This window comes from Oncorhynchus mykiss, chromosome 22, assembly GCF_013265735.2.
Source record: "Oncorhynchus mykiss isolate Arlee chromosome 22, USDA_OmykA_1.1, whole genome shotgun sequence".
Lineage (NCBI taxonomy): Eukaryota > Metazoa > Chordata > Actinopteri > Salmoniformes > Salmonidae > Oncorhynchus > Oncorhynchus mykiss.
This window is the reverse complement of record NC_048586.1, coordinates 44,488,555-44,503,273: the sequence shown is the minus strand read 5'-3', so window position 1 is coordinate 44,503,273 and position 14,719 is coordinate 44,488,555. Positions and strand designations below refer to the sequence as shown.

At 45.2% G+C, this 14,719-nt stretch overlaps 1 protein-coding gene across 3 annotated transcripts in view; it reads left to right on the top strand.

The window, feature by feature from the left end:
• Positions 1 to 14,719, top strand: part of LOC110502171 (oxysterol-binding protein-related protein 6) — a 78,890-nt gene that overhangs the window by 50,334 nt on the left and 13,837 nt on the right. For all 3 annotated transcript variants that reach the window (XM_036959395.1, XM_036959396.1, XM_036959394.1), the window contains exons 8-14: positions 1,594 to 1,697; positions 4,702 to 4,882; positions 9,000 to 9,130; positions 9,597 to 9,704; positions 10,210 to 10,341; positions 12,570 to 12,657; positions 12,974 to 13,227. In XM_036959395.1, the coding sequence (XP_036815290.1) occupies positions 1,594 to 1,697; positions 4,702 to 4,882; positions 9,000 to 9,130; positions 9,597 to 9,704; positions 10,210 to 10,341; positions 12,570 to 12,657; positions 12,974 to 13,227 (998 nt within the window). The remainder of the gene's footprint in view (positions 1 to 1,593; positions 1,698 to 4,701; positions 4,883 to 8,999; positions 9,131 to 9,596; positions 9,705 to 10,209; positions 10,342 to 12,569; positions 12,658 to 12,973; positions 13,228 to 14,719) is intronic.

Here is a 14,719-nt window from a genome sequence, read left to right as displayed (position 1 = left end):
TAGGCACTTTAGTATTGTCAGCCTAATGTCAGGAGTTGATAGGCTTGAAGTCATAAACAGCGCTGTGAGCATTGCAAAGAGCGGCTGGCAAACGCAGTAAAGCTCGAATGAATGCTTACGAGCCTGCTGCTGCCTACTACCGCTCAGTCAGACTGCTCTATCAAATATCAAATCATAGACTTAATTATAATATAATAAACACAGAAATACGAGGATTTGGTCATTAATATGGTCAAATCCGGAAACTATCATTTAGAAAACAAAACGTTTATTCTTTCAGTGAAATACGGAACCGTTCCGTATTTTATCGAACTGATGGCATCCATAAGTCTAAATATTGCTGTTACATTGTACAACCTTCAATGTTATGTCATAATTATGTAAAATTCTGGAAAATTGTTTCGCAACGAGCCAGGTGGCCCAAACTGTTGCATATACCCTGACTCTGCGTGCAATGAACGCAAGAGAAGTGACACAATTTCCCTAGTTAATATTGCCTGCTAACATGAATTTATTTGAACTAAATATGCAGGTTTAACAAAATATACTTCTGTGTACTGATTTTAAGAAAGGCATTGATGTTTATGGTTAGGTACATTCGTGCAACGATTGTGTTTTTTTCGCGAATGTGCTTTTGTTAAATCATCCCCCGTTTGGCGAAGATGAAGTAGGCTGTGATTAGATGATACATTATCAGGCAGTGCATTGATTATTTGCAATGCAGGACAAGCTAGTTAAACTAGTAATATCATCAACCATGTGTAGTTAACTAGTGATTATGTGAAGATTGATTGTTTTTTCTAAGATAAGTTTAATGCTAGCTAGAAACTTACCTTGGCTCCTTGCTGCACTCGCGTAACAGATAGTCAGCCTGCCACGCAGTTTCCTCATGGAATGGAATGTAATCGGCCATAATTGGCGTCCACAAATGCAGATTACCGATTGTTATGAAAACTTGATATCGGCCCTAATTAATCGGCCGACCTCTAGTGTGTATGCATGTGTCTGTGCCTATGTTTGTGTTGCTTCGTAGTCCCCGCTGTTCCATAAGGTGTATTTTTATCTGTTTTTTAAATCAAATTTTACTACTTACATGAGTTCCATGTAGTCATGGCTCTATGTAGTACTGTGCGCCTCCCATAGTTGTGAAGAGACCTCTGGTGGCATGTCTTGTGGAGTATGATGGTATATGTTCTCCATGGCCTGGTATTATGGTATATGTTCCCCATGCCCTGGTATTATGGTATGTTCCCCATGCCCTGGTATTAGGGTATGTTCCCCATGCCCTGGTATTATGGTATATGTTCCCCATGCCCTGGTATTATGGTATGTTCCCCATGCCCTGGTATTATGGTATGTTCCCCATGTCCTGGTATTATGGTATGTTCCCCATGCCCTGGTATTACGGACTTACAATATCTCCTGATAGTAGCGCCTGTCTATGATATTATTCCACTTTGTTACTTAAACTAATAAGGACATTTGTTTTTCCGTAATTGTTCTCTCATTTGTTAAGCACAGCAGGGTGTCACTTCATTGGGTCTGAGGTGGCCTTCCAGTGTGACCTTGTGTCCTTGTGTTGCTTCTTTCCAGAGCTCGCCCGCTGCCAGTCCAGCCTGATTGAGCTGAGCAAGTTACTGCAGAGCCTGGAGGGCCTACAGAGGACCCAGTCAGCGCCCAATTTCACTGACATGCAGGTAACACACACACACACACACTTGACACCACGTGTATCCTGTTGGATGGTGTACCCCACGTGTATCCTGTTGGACGGTGTACACCATCTACAGTACCAGTCAAATGTTTGGATACACCTTCTCATTCAAGGGTTTTTCTTTATTTTTACTATGTTCTACATTGCAGAATAATAGTGAAGACATAAAAACTATGAAATAACAATATGGAATCATGTAGTAACTAAAAAAGTGTTAAACAAATCTAAATATATTTTATATTTGAGATTATTTAAAGTAGCCACATTTTGCCTTGATGACAGCTTTCCACACTCTTGGCATTCTCTCAACCAGCTTCACCTGGAATGATTTTCCAACACTCTTGAAGGAGTTCCCACATATGCTGAGCACTTGTTGGCTGCTTTTCCTTCACTCTGCAGTACAAAACCATCTCAATTGGGTTGAGGTTGGGTGATTATGGAGGCCAGGTCATCTGATGCAACAATCCATCACTCTCCTTCTTGGTCAAATAGCCCTTACACAGCCTGGAGGTGTGTTGGGTCATTGTCCTGTTGAAAAACAAATAATAATCCCACTAAACTCAAACCAGATGGGATGGCGTATCGCTGCAGAATGATGCGGTAGCCATGCTGGTTAAGTATGCCTTGAATTCTAAATAATCACTGACAGTGTCACCAGCACAGCACCATCACACCTCCTCTGCGTTTCACGGTGGGAACCACACATGCAGAGATCATCCGTTCACCTACTCTGCGTCTCACAAAGACACAGTGGTCGGAACCAAAACTTGAGTCGAGGAGTCGAGGGAGGAGGTGCTGGTTTCCAATGTTCATTCTCTGGGTTTCATAGTGAATCAAGAGAAGAGACGTTTTAATCCATCTCAGCGCATTTAGTTTCTGAGTCTCGAGTTTGACTTGTCGAGAATCGTGCATTCTTGTCCCCGCAGAGGGAGGCCGGTTTCAAGTTGTGCTTGGCCCAATTTTGGCTGGGTCACAGTGCGTTTTCGTCAGTACCTGCGCCTATTGGGGATGAGGGCTTCTATGATGACCGTGGTTCCACTCGGGCTGTTGCTGTTGCTGTGGAGCAGTGCACACTTTCCCTCACTCCAGGTACCCATGGGTGGTCTCCTAGATATAGAAAATGTTAGGCAGGGCTGACAGGGACCTGTTGTCCCAGGTGCACGGACAGGTCTGGAACCTGCGGCCGGAGATTTGGAATCTGTGGGCTTGGCCCCTGAAAGGTCCAATCTGATGGCAAGATGTTTACCTCTAAACGTCATTGCTACTATCCAGTCTGTATGAAGTTCGCCCTTGACGACTCTAAGTTGACATTGCGTCCTAATGTGACCTTTGACCCTAAGGTCATGACTATGTCCTACAGGTCTTTAGCTTTTGAGCTTTTCAGGTTGCATGCCCTGTGTCCAGTACGAGCATTACCATGTACATTGAGCGGACCAGGGGTGTCAGTTTGTGTGACTAACTTTTTGTCTGTTTTGATAATCCGGCTCGTGGTAGAGCGCTTTCTAAGCAGCGTCTCTCCAACTGGATTGTGGAGGATATCTCTCCGGAAAATGACAGGAATTACATAACGGTGTACACGCCCACTCTACCAGGGGTCTGGCGGCCTCTTGGACATTGTTTAAAGGGTTGCCTGTAGGAGATATTTGTGTTGCGGCTAGTTGAGCACACTTTTTGTGAGGTTTTATCGCTTGGATGACACTCCTCCCAGTGTATGGGTAGATTGCGCAATACCCAGGTACCGGAGGTTTTCCTGTCGGGTTAGAACTCTGGGTGGTCTGTTGTGGGGCCATTTAATTTGGTGTCCACTGGGGGTTCGGCTTGGGGCTTGATTTCATATCCCCGTAGCTGTGTTGTACCGAGTTGACCGACTGAAAGGGAACGTAGAGTTATGACTGTACCTACTGTTCCCTGAAGAAGAAACGAGGTACAACACCTGTTCGGCCCAGTTCTGAGCTCGGTGAAGAGCAGTACTTAATTGAAGGAATGAATCCGTGCCTCGAGTTTATCCCCTGTGGAAGGCGGGGCTTGAGGTGAGGCATGGCGTTGCTTGGCCTTGTCAGGCGTGATTCTAATGTTCTTCAGTAGAGGTATCTAGCGAGCAAACTCCTAATAGCTGTGTGGTACCTCGTTTTCTCTCCTTCAGGGAACAGTAGTTATAGTCATAACTGTACGTTATGCAATTATGTCAGGGCAAAGAACATTTTCGGTTATCTGCTCTCGATTCAATGTCATTTTGTACTTATTATAATACAAAGCCTGAACCACATTTTTGGGGCTGTACAATGCCTTATTCTCATGTTGACTAAATTAGCCCATTTACTTTTAACACTCTGTAAAGCTTCAGGAGAAGGCTAATCATGCTTTGGATTCATATTACACTATTTTTTTAAACTCTCCCAATTACCTATGGCAACAGTTTAAAAGCCTTTTCCTTCATGATACTTCGTTTTTATCACTGTGTGTGTTCTGGTAGATTACGTAGCCCAGAACCAACTAGTTTCTCACCAGGAAGCCCAAAACCAACCGTTTCGTCACCAGGAAGCCCAGAAACAACCGTTTTCCTCACCAGGTAGCCCAGAACCAACTGTTTTCTCACTAGCGGCCCTCTGGTACACATACATAGTGTTGTTAATGAATGAGTGAGTTATCAGTCCAGGAGAAACAAGGGAAATAATTTTTTCCTTGTTTGTTTTTTTTAAGCAAAATGAAGTGATGTATTTATAGCCACGGCTTAAAAAGAACATTGCTTGGAATGAAGCTTCAGCTTCATCTGTGCTTTGCTGTCCCATATGACTTGTCAGACTTGGTGTGATTCATATAGTGATATAAACAGAGTGAGTATCTGTCTTGACTATGTCAGAAGAGACCGCAGAAGGTCTTATGGAAATCCACCTGTAGATCACATTACTACATTCCCAAGTCTCCAAGTGGTACTGACACTCCTCTCCTCCCTCCCTCCTCTCCTTCCTCCCTTCCTCTCCTTTCAGGTCCCCTCTCTCCCTGTGAGTGCCAGTATGTCGCCCACGCGCCTCCACTCCTCCAACCCCAACCTGTGCGCTGAGCAGGTGGACTTCCAGACCCCTGTCTCTCGCCAGATTCCTGACAACATGGAGTGTGGCGGTGACTACATCAAACTACAGGAGGACTTCTGCCTCATCGCCCAGAAAGGTACAGTGGCTTGCGAAAATATTCACCCCCCTTGGCATTTTTCCTATTTTGTTGCCTTACAACCTGGAATTAAAATAGATTTTTTGGTGGGGGTTATATCATTTGTTTTACACCACATGCCTACCACTTTGAAGATGCAAAGTATTTTTTATTGTGAAACTAACAAGAAATAAGACAAAAAAAATGAAAACTTGAGCGTGCATAACTATTTACCCCCCCAAAGTCAATACTATGTAGAGCCACCTTTTGCAGCAATTACAGCTGCAAGTCTCTTGGGGTATGTCTCTATTAGCTTGGCACATCTAACCACCCATTTTTCAAGGCAATACTGCTCCAGCTCCTTCAAGTTGGATGGGTTCCACTGGTGTACAGCAATCTTTAAGTCATACCATAGATTCTCAATTGGATTGAGGTCTGGGCTTTGACTAGGCCATTCCAAGACACTTAAATGTTTCCCCTTAAACCACCCAAGTGTTGCTTTAGCAGTATGCAGTATGCTTAGGCTCATTGTCCTGCTGGAAGGTGAACCTCCGTCCCAGTCTCAAATCTCTGGAAGATTGAAACAGGTTTCGCTCAAGAATTTCCCTGTATTTAGCACCATCCATCATTTCTTCAATTCTCAATTTCCCAGTTCTTGCCGATGAAAAACACCCCCACAGCATGATGCTGATGCCACCATGCTTCACTGTGGGATGGTGTTCTCGGGGTTATGAGAGGTGTTGGGTTTGCGCCAGACATAGCATTTTCCTTTATGGCCATAAAGCTCAATTTTAGTCTCATCTGACCAGAGTAACATCTTCCATATTTTTGGGGAGTCTCCCACATGCTTTTTGGCGAACACCAAATGTGTTTGCTAATTTTTTTCTTTAAGCAATGGCTTTTTTCTGGCCACTCTTCCATAAAGCCCAGCTCTGTGGAGTGTACGGCTTAAAATGGTCCTATGGACAGATACTCCAATGTCCATTGTGGAGCTTTGCAGCTCCTTCAAGGTTATCTTTGGTCTCTTTGTTTCCTCTCTTATTAATGCCCACCTTGCCTGATCCATGAGTTTTGGTGGGCGTTCTTCTCTTGTTGTGGTGCCATATTCCTTCCATTTTTTAAAATAATGGATTTAATGGTTCTCCGTGGGATATTCAAAGTTTCAGGTATTTTTTTAGAACCCAACCCTGATCTGTACTTGGTGGAGCCCCTTGCTTAGTGGTGTTGCAGTCTCCGGGGCCTTTCAGAACAGTATATACTGAGGTCATGTGACAGATCATGTGACACTTAGATTACACACAGGTGGACTTTATTTAACTAATTATGTGACTTCTGAAGGTAATTGGTTGCACCAGATCTTATTTAGGTGCTTCAAAGCAAAGGGGGTGAATTCATATGCACCTTTCTGTTTAAAGAAAATAAATAATAGTTTTTAAACAAGTTATTGTTTTCACTTCACCAATTTGGTCTATTTTGTGTATATCCATCATATGAAATCCAAATAAAAATCAATTTAAATTACAGGTTGTAATGCAACAAAATAGGAAAAACGCCAACGGGGATGAATACTTTTGTAAGGCAGTGTAGACATACACACATATACTGTATACACAATCACACACATACACACATATACTGTATACACAATCACACACACACACACACACATATACTGTATACACAATCACACACACACACACACACACATATACTGTATACACAATCACACACACACACACACACACATATACTGTATACACAATCACACACACACACACACACACACACACATACTGTATACACAATCACACACACACACACACACACACACACACACATACTGTATACACAATCACACATATACTGTATACACAATCACACACATACACACATATACTGTATACACAATCACACATATACTGTATACACAATCACACACATACACACACATACTGTATACACAATCACACACATATACTGTATACACAATCACACACATATACTGTATACACATACACACATATACTGTATACACAATCACACACACACACACATATACTATATACTGTATACACAATCACACACATACACACATATACTGTATACACAATCACACACACACACACACATATACTGTATGCACAATCACACACACACACACATATACTGTATACACAATCACACACACACACACACACATATACTGTATACACAATCACACACACACACATATACTGTATACACAATCACACATATACTGTATACACAATCACACACATACACACATATACTGTATACACAATCACACATATACTGTATACACAATCACACACATACACACACATACTGTATACACAATCACACACATATACTGTATACACAATCACACACATATACTGTATACACAATCACACACATATACTGTATACACAATCACACACACACACACATATACTGTATACACAATCACACACATACACACATATACTGTATACACAATCACACACACACACACAAACACACACAGTCTGCTGCACTGATTGATAGGTCATGTTAACTACACTGGAATGCATTTCACACCAACCAACAAAGGTATTTACACTTCACCAGCACAACCTCCTGGCACACCCTCATTTTCTGTAATGAAATCGGCGCACATAGATTTATTTTACCTTTATTTAACTAGGCAAGTCAGTTAAGAACAAATTCTTATTTTCAATGACGGCCTAGGAACAGTGGGTTAACTGCCTGTTCAGGGGCAGAACGACAGATTTGTACCTTGTCAGCTCGGGATTTGAACTTGCAACCTTTCGGTTACTAAAGTAGCTGCCCATGGGTAAATTTACTGGGGGGAAAGCCAACCAGACCAGTTTAAATATTGGTTTGGTCTATATCCCGTTGGACATGCATTCATAGGCTACACGTCCGTGAAATAAGGCCGATAAGCTGTCAAACACCTGCAACAGTCAGCAAGGTTGTTTGGGGAAAGTAGATGTTCTCTTTCATTGTCTCATTACTGCATATGCCTGTTCTTACTATAAAATATGAAGTATACAGTGCTTCCGGAAAGTATTCAGACCCCTTGAATTCTTCCACATTTTGTTTTGTTACAGCCTTATTCTAAAATGGATTAAATAAATACAAATCCTGAGCAATCTACACACAGTAGCCCATAATGACAACACGAAAACACGTTTTTAGAAATGTTTGCAAATGTATAATTTAAAAAAAACAGATACCTTTTTTACTTAAGTATTCAGACCCTTTGCGATGAGACTTGAAATTGATCTCAGGTGCCTCCTGTTTCCATGAATTATCCTTGAGTCCACCTGTGGTAAATTCAATTGATTGGACATGATTTGGAAAGGCACACACACCTGTTGATATAAGATCCCACAGTGGCACTGTCACGGTGAAACCTGGCACCATCCCTACGGTGAAGCATGGTGGTGACAGGATCATACTGTGGGGATGTTTTTCAGCAGCAGAGACTGGGAGACTAGTCAGGATCGAGGGAAAGGTGAACGGAGCAAAGTACAGAGAGATCCTTGATGAAAACCTGCTCCAGAGAGCTCAGGACCTCCGACTGGGGCGAAGGTTCACCTTCCAATAGGACAATGACCCTAAGCACACAGCCAAGACAACACAGGAGTGGCTTCGGGATAAGTCTCTGAATGTCATTGAGAGGCCCGGCCAGAGGCCGGACTTGAACCCGATCTAACATCTCTAGAGAGACCTGAAAATAGCTGTGCAGCAACACACCCCATCCAACCTGACAGAGCTTGAGAGGATCTACAGAGAAGAATGGGAAAACTGCCTAAATACAGGTGTGTCAAGCTTGTAGAGTCATACCCAAGAAGACTCAATGCTACAATATTAATTGAATACATTTTTAGAATAAGGCTGTAGCGTAACAAAATGTGGAAAAAGTGAAGGGGTCTGAATACTTTCAGAATGCTCTGTATATATTAAAACTTATTATTATATTACTTTTTGTGTTTTTGCTGCCTAGCCCCGGGAAGCTCCTGTTCACCGTCCCTTTACACTATACCAGCAAAGTGTAGGGAAACCATTAGTAAGAGTTGTAAGTAACCAGAGGGTGTGTTTAAAAATTACTTCTGGTTCCTGTCTTTTTCAGTCCACTCCATGTTGAAGTCTGCGTTCAACACAGTGGCCATGGAGAAGGAGAAGATCAAATCTGTTCTCTCAGACCAGGAGCAGTCAGAGCGGTCTGCCCAGGTCATCACCCTCAGGAAGTCTCTGTCACAGGTGAGACCGGCAGGTGTTCATTTAGAATTCTCCTTCTACACTACCCATAATCCTCCTGCACTGGGAACAGTCACTATAAATGGTTAATTGTGTTGTTTTTTTTACATCACCTTAAATATTCTGTGCAGCACTTGAAACATGAAATGTACTGGCTGGAGAGACGAGGGGTTTCAAAGGAATTGTTATGACTTTCATCACTGCTTGAGTTTGATTTCTATTTATTTGCGAATGGATCAATTTCATATAGTCACATAGTGAGACGAAAACAGAGCAGCCATGGTATGTGGGGGGGGGGGGGGGGGGGGGGGGGGCTACAGTCATGATATGTGTAGAGCTGAATATGAATGTAGAGCTGTACAATATAGATCCAGTTGTAATGTTTATCTGTTTAGTTCTGTATTCCTCTCTACACCCTTCTCATCCAGCTGACAGATTAGTGATTGATTAGTATTTCTCCTCATTTCAGGCCCTGTCCCAAAACGCTGAGCTTAAAACCCGACTGGGCCGCATCCACTCTGAGTCGGTCCTGTCTGAACAAACAATCAGTGTGAACCTCATCACCAGTCCTGATGAGGTAGCTAGCTACGTCTTCTACTGGATCAAGTTGTTGTTTTGTTGTCATTGTCCCTGAAATGCAGGACACTTGCCATTGCAGTGCTGGGTGCGCTTATGGCAGCCAGCTGGTAGCTACCAGGTGACGTCAGGGAGAATAGTGATCTTGTGTGCTGTTTATCTCCTCTGTGGTGTTATACATCCTGTTGAAGAGCTGGACAAGTAACTTTAGTTAACTGGAAAACATTGTGTATCCTCTGCTTTACTGCGTTTACCAATTAGGGTATTGATTCCTGTCCTTAAAGAAAGATGGTGTTTCCAGTATGTCTTGGCAGGTGAGCTCACTGATCATTAAAGTTGTGCTGAGCCTGACGTCAAGGTAAATGGAAAAAAACAAAGTGATCCTACCAGGAATATAGGAAGAATAAAGTCTCCAATGACTGCTGGGTCTCCACCGTCGTCTCGCCACCTAAAGTCACTTAGTAAAAGACAATGTACTGATTGTGTTTCTCTGTTTCCTTAAAAAGGAGGGGGAGCAGAGGGGAATCCCTCTGACTCAACAGACGTCCAATGAGAGCAGGCTGTCGATGTCAGAGTCTGTGTCGGAGTTCTTCGACGCCCAGGAAGTGCTGCTGTCGGCCAGCTCGTCAGAGAACGAGGTGAGAGAGGGCTGGGGAGGGGGGCTCTCCAAACTAGAGGGGGGCACTCCCAACTAGAGGGGGGACTCTCCAAACTAGAGGGGGAGACTCTCCAAACTAGAGGGGGAGACTCTCCAAACTAGAGGGGGAGACTCTCCAAACTAGAGGGGGAGACTCTCCAAACTAGAGGGGGAGACTCTCCAAACTAGAGGGGGAGACTCTCCAAACTAGAGGGGGGACTCTCCAAACTAGAGGGGGGACTCTCCAAACTAGAGGGGGGACTCTCCAAACTAGAGGGGGGACTCTCCAAACTAGAGGGGGGACTCTCCCAACTAGAGGGGGGACTCTCCAAACTAGAGGGGGGACTCTCCAAACTAGAGGGGGGACTCTCCAAACTAGAGGGGGGACTCTCCAAACTAGAGGGAGGCTCTCCAAACTAGAGGGGGCCTCTCCAAATTAGAGGGGGACTCTCCAGTCTCTAGTCTATAATGCTGCTGGGTCCAGTCATGTCCTTTAACTGAGTCCAGTCATGTCCAATTCCTCATGAAACCAACTCCAGGTTTTCAATGGTACGCCCTTCTTCATGGATTTGACACGGTCCTTCCTCCAGTCTGATGATTTGTCTGTTCTTAAGCCACAGAGTTGGCTTTTTTTATCACTCACTGCCATGACAGACCCAATGCAATGAGTCCCGAGCACCAGTCAATATGGCCCCATAAGAGCCATCACCCTTCAGGCCTATCTGGCTGCTCCCCAGGTGTGAAAACCAAGTGCTGCTATCTAGAGTTCTGCTGAAGGATTCCTCAACACGGAGATCCATCACCAGGCTAGAGCCAAACAATTTTATTGTTGGTCAATAAACCCTCTGCCTCAGGTACCAGGTCCTATTCAAACCAGGAGAGTTCTGTTGGTCAATAAACCCTCTGCCTCAGGTACCAGGCCCTATTCAAACCAGGAGAGTTCTGTTGGTCAATAAACCCTCTGCCTCAGGTACCAGGCCCTATTCAAACCAGCAGAGTTCTGTTGGTCAATAAGCCCTCTGCCTCAGGTACCAGGCCCTATTCAAACCAGGAGAGTTCTGTTGGTCAATAAACCCTCTGCCTCAGGTACCAGGTCCTATTCAAACCAGGAGAGTTCTGTTGGTCAATAAACCCTCTGCCTCAGGTACCAGGCCTTATTCAAACCAGGAGAGTTCTGTTGGTCAATAAACCCTCTGCCTCAGGTACCAGGCCCTATTCAAACCAGGAGAGTTCTGTTGGTCAATAAACCCTCTGCCTCAGGTACCAGGCCTTATTCAAACCAGGAGAGTTCTGTTGGTCAATAAACCCTCTGCCTCAGGTACCAGGTCCTATTCAAACCAGGAGAGTTCTGTTGGTCAATAAACCCTCTGCCTCAGGTACCAGGTCCTATTCAAACCAGGAGAGTTCTGTTGGTCAATAAACCCTCTGCCTCAGGTACCAGACCCTATTCAAACCAGGAGAGTTCTGTTGGTCAATAAACCCTCTGCCTCAGGTACCAGGTCCTATTCAAACCAGGAGAGTTCTGTTGGTCAATAAACCCTCTGCCTCAGGTACCAGGTCCTATTCAAACCAGGAGAGTTCTGTTGGTCAATAAACCCTCTGCCTCAGGTACCAGGCCTTATTCAAACCAGCAGAGTTCTGTTGGTCAATAAACCCTCTGCCTCAGGTACCAGGCCCTATTCAAACCAGGAGAGTTCTGTTGGTCAATAAACCCTCTGCCTCAGGTACCAGGCCCTATTCAAACCAGGAGAGTTCTGTTGGTCAATAAACCCTCTGCCTCAGGTACCAGGCCTTATTCAAACCAGGAGAGTTCTGTTGGTCAATAAACCCTCTGCCTCAGGTACCAGGCCCTATTCAAACCAGGAGAGTTCTGTTGGTCAATAAACCCTCTGCCTCAGGTACCAGGCCCTATTCAAACTAGCAGAGTTCTGTTGGTCAATAAACCCTCTGCCAGCAGCCAACTGTACTGCATTAGAGGCCATTACTACCAACAGCCACAATCTGCTATTCTCTGGTACCGTCAGTAAGATCATTGTATGTTACTATATATGTAAAGTGGAAATGCTGCAGTGTCTCATCTTGTGGTGACTGCAGAAAGAGAGAGAAGAGATAGCAAGCACTGACGGCAGTTTGCTAGTCACTGGCAAAATGCAGTGTGTGTGTGTACTGTACTGTGTGTACTGTACTGTACTGACCCAGTGGCTCTGTTGTCTTCCTCTAACCCTCTAGGCCTCAGACGATGAATCATACGTCAGCGATGTGAGTGATAACATTTCAGAAGACAATGCCAGCGTGACTGATAACGTCTCCAGACAAAGTAGGTCCTCCTTAGCTTTCCAAAAATGCCTCTCCTTCCATTACAGTGTGTGTGTGTGTGTGAGGGGGGGATTGACCTTGCAGGCCTCACTGTGTGCCAACAGCTGCACTCGAGGCTTATGAAAGCTATCAGTGTGAAGTGCAGTAATGCCTCTATCTTCTATTCTAACCCTTCATCCTTCGACTATGTTTCAGTCGTGAACTACCTGTGGCTACGATGAGATGCAAGGATTAGGATTTGACGAGGCCCTGTAGTTCAGACAGTCATCAGTCCCGATGATGGTCCGTGACAGTACTGTACTTTCTTCTGGTTTCAGTGCCCAACGGAGACCTGGCTGGAAGTGCCTTCCGTAATGGGCGTCGCCCGTGTCTCCCCGCCCCCTCGCCAGACTGCAGCAACATCAACCTGTGGAACATCCTGAGGAACAACATAGGGAAGGACCTGTCCAAGGTGTCCATGCCTGTGGAGCTCAACGAGCCCCTCAACACCCTGCAGCACATGTGTGAAGAGCTGGAGTACACTGAGCTACTAGACAGGGCTGCCGATACGGAGGACCCTTATGAACGCATGGTACGGCCCAAGCACTCACCTCTGTGTATGAAGGCATGGTACGGCACAAACGCTCACCTCTGTGTATGAACGCATGGTACGGCCCAAGCACTCACCTCTGTGTATGAAGGCATGGTACGGCCCAAGCACTCACCTCTGTGTATGAAGGCATGGTACGGCCCAAAGACTCACCCCTCTGAGTATGAACTCATGGTACAGCCCAAAGACTCACCCCTCTGAGTATGAACTCATGGTACGGCCCAAAGACTCACCCCTCTCAGTATGAACTCATGGTACGGCCCAAAGACTCACCCCTCTGAGTATGAACTCATGGTATGGCCCAAAGACTCACCCCTCTGAGTATGAACTCATGGTATGTCCCAAAGACTCACCCTCTGAGTATGAACTCATGGTACGGCCCAAAGACTCACCCCTCTGAGTCGTATAAATCTTCATGGTTACAGTTCTGAAAAGGCCACCAGTATAACTCTGCATTCTCTACCTCCACAAGCTATGACAAAATGGCACATTACTGTAACTCTTAGTGATGATGTGACCCAGTCAACCAGCTAACACAGAGGAAACATACCACAGAGACTCATCAGATGATGTAAAACCTCTTTATATTAGGATGCATTAGCAACCATAGACATAACCATCACTAACCCATACAACGTGACCCAGTGTGTCCCATCACTAACCCATACAGCGTGACCCAGTGTGTCCCATCACTAACCCATACAGCATGACCCAGTGTCTCCCATCACTAACCCATACAGCGTGACCCAGTGTCTCCCACCACTAACCCATACAGCGTGACCCAGTGTCTCTCACCACTAACCCATACAGCGTGACCCAGTGTCTCCCATCACTGACCCATACAGCGTGACCCAGTGTCTCTCACCACTAACCCATACAGCGTGACCCAGTGTCTCCCATCACTGACCCATACAGCGTGACCCAGTGTGTCCCATCACTAACCCATACAGCGTGACCCAGTGTCTCCCACCACTAACCCATACAGCGTGACCCAGTGTCTCCCACCACTAACCCATACAGCGTGACCCAGTGTCTCTCACCACTAACCCATACAGCGTGACCCAGTGTCTCCCACCACTAACCCATACAGCGTGACCCAGTGTCTCCCATCACTGACCCATACAGCGTGACCCAGTGTCTCCCACCACTAACCCATACAGCGTGACCCAGTGTCTCCCATCACTGACCCATACAGCGTGACCCAGTGTCTCCCATCACTAACCCATACAGCGTGACCCAGTGTCTCCCATCACTAACCCATACAGCGTGACCCAGTGTCTCCCATCACTGACCCATACAGCGTGACCCAGTGTCTCCCATCACTAACCCATACAGCGTGACCCAGTGTCTCCCATCACTGACCCATACAGCGTGACCCAGTGTCTCCCATCACTGACCCATACAGCGTGACCCAGTGTCTCCCATCACTGACCCATACAGCGTGACCCAGTGTCTCCCATCACTGACCCATACA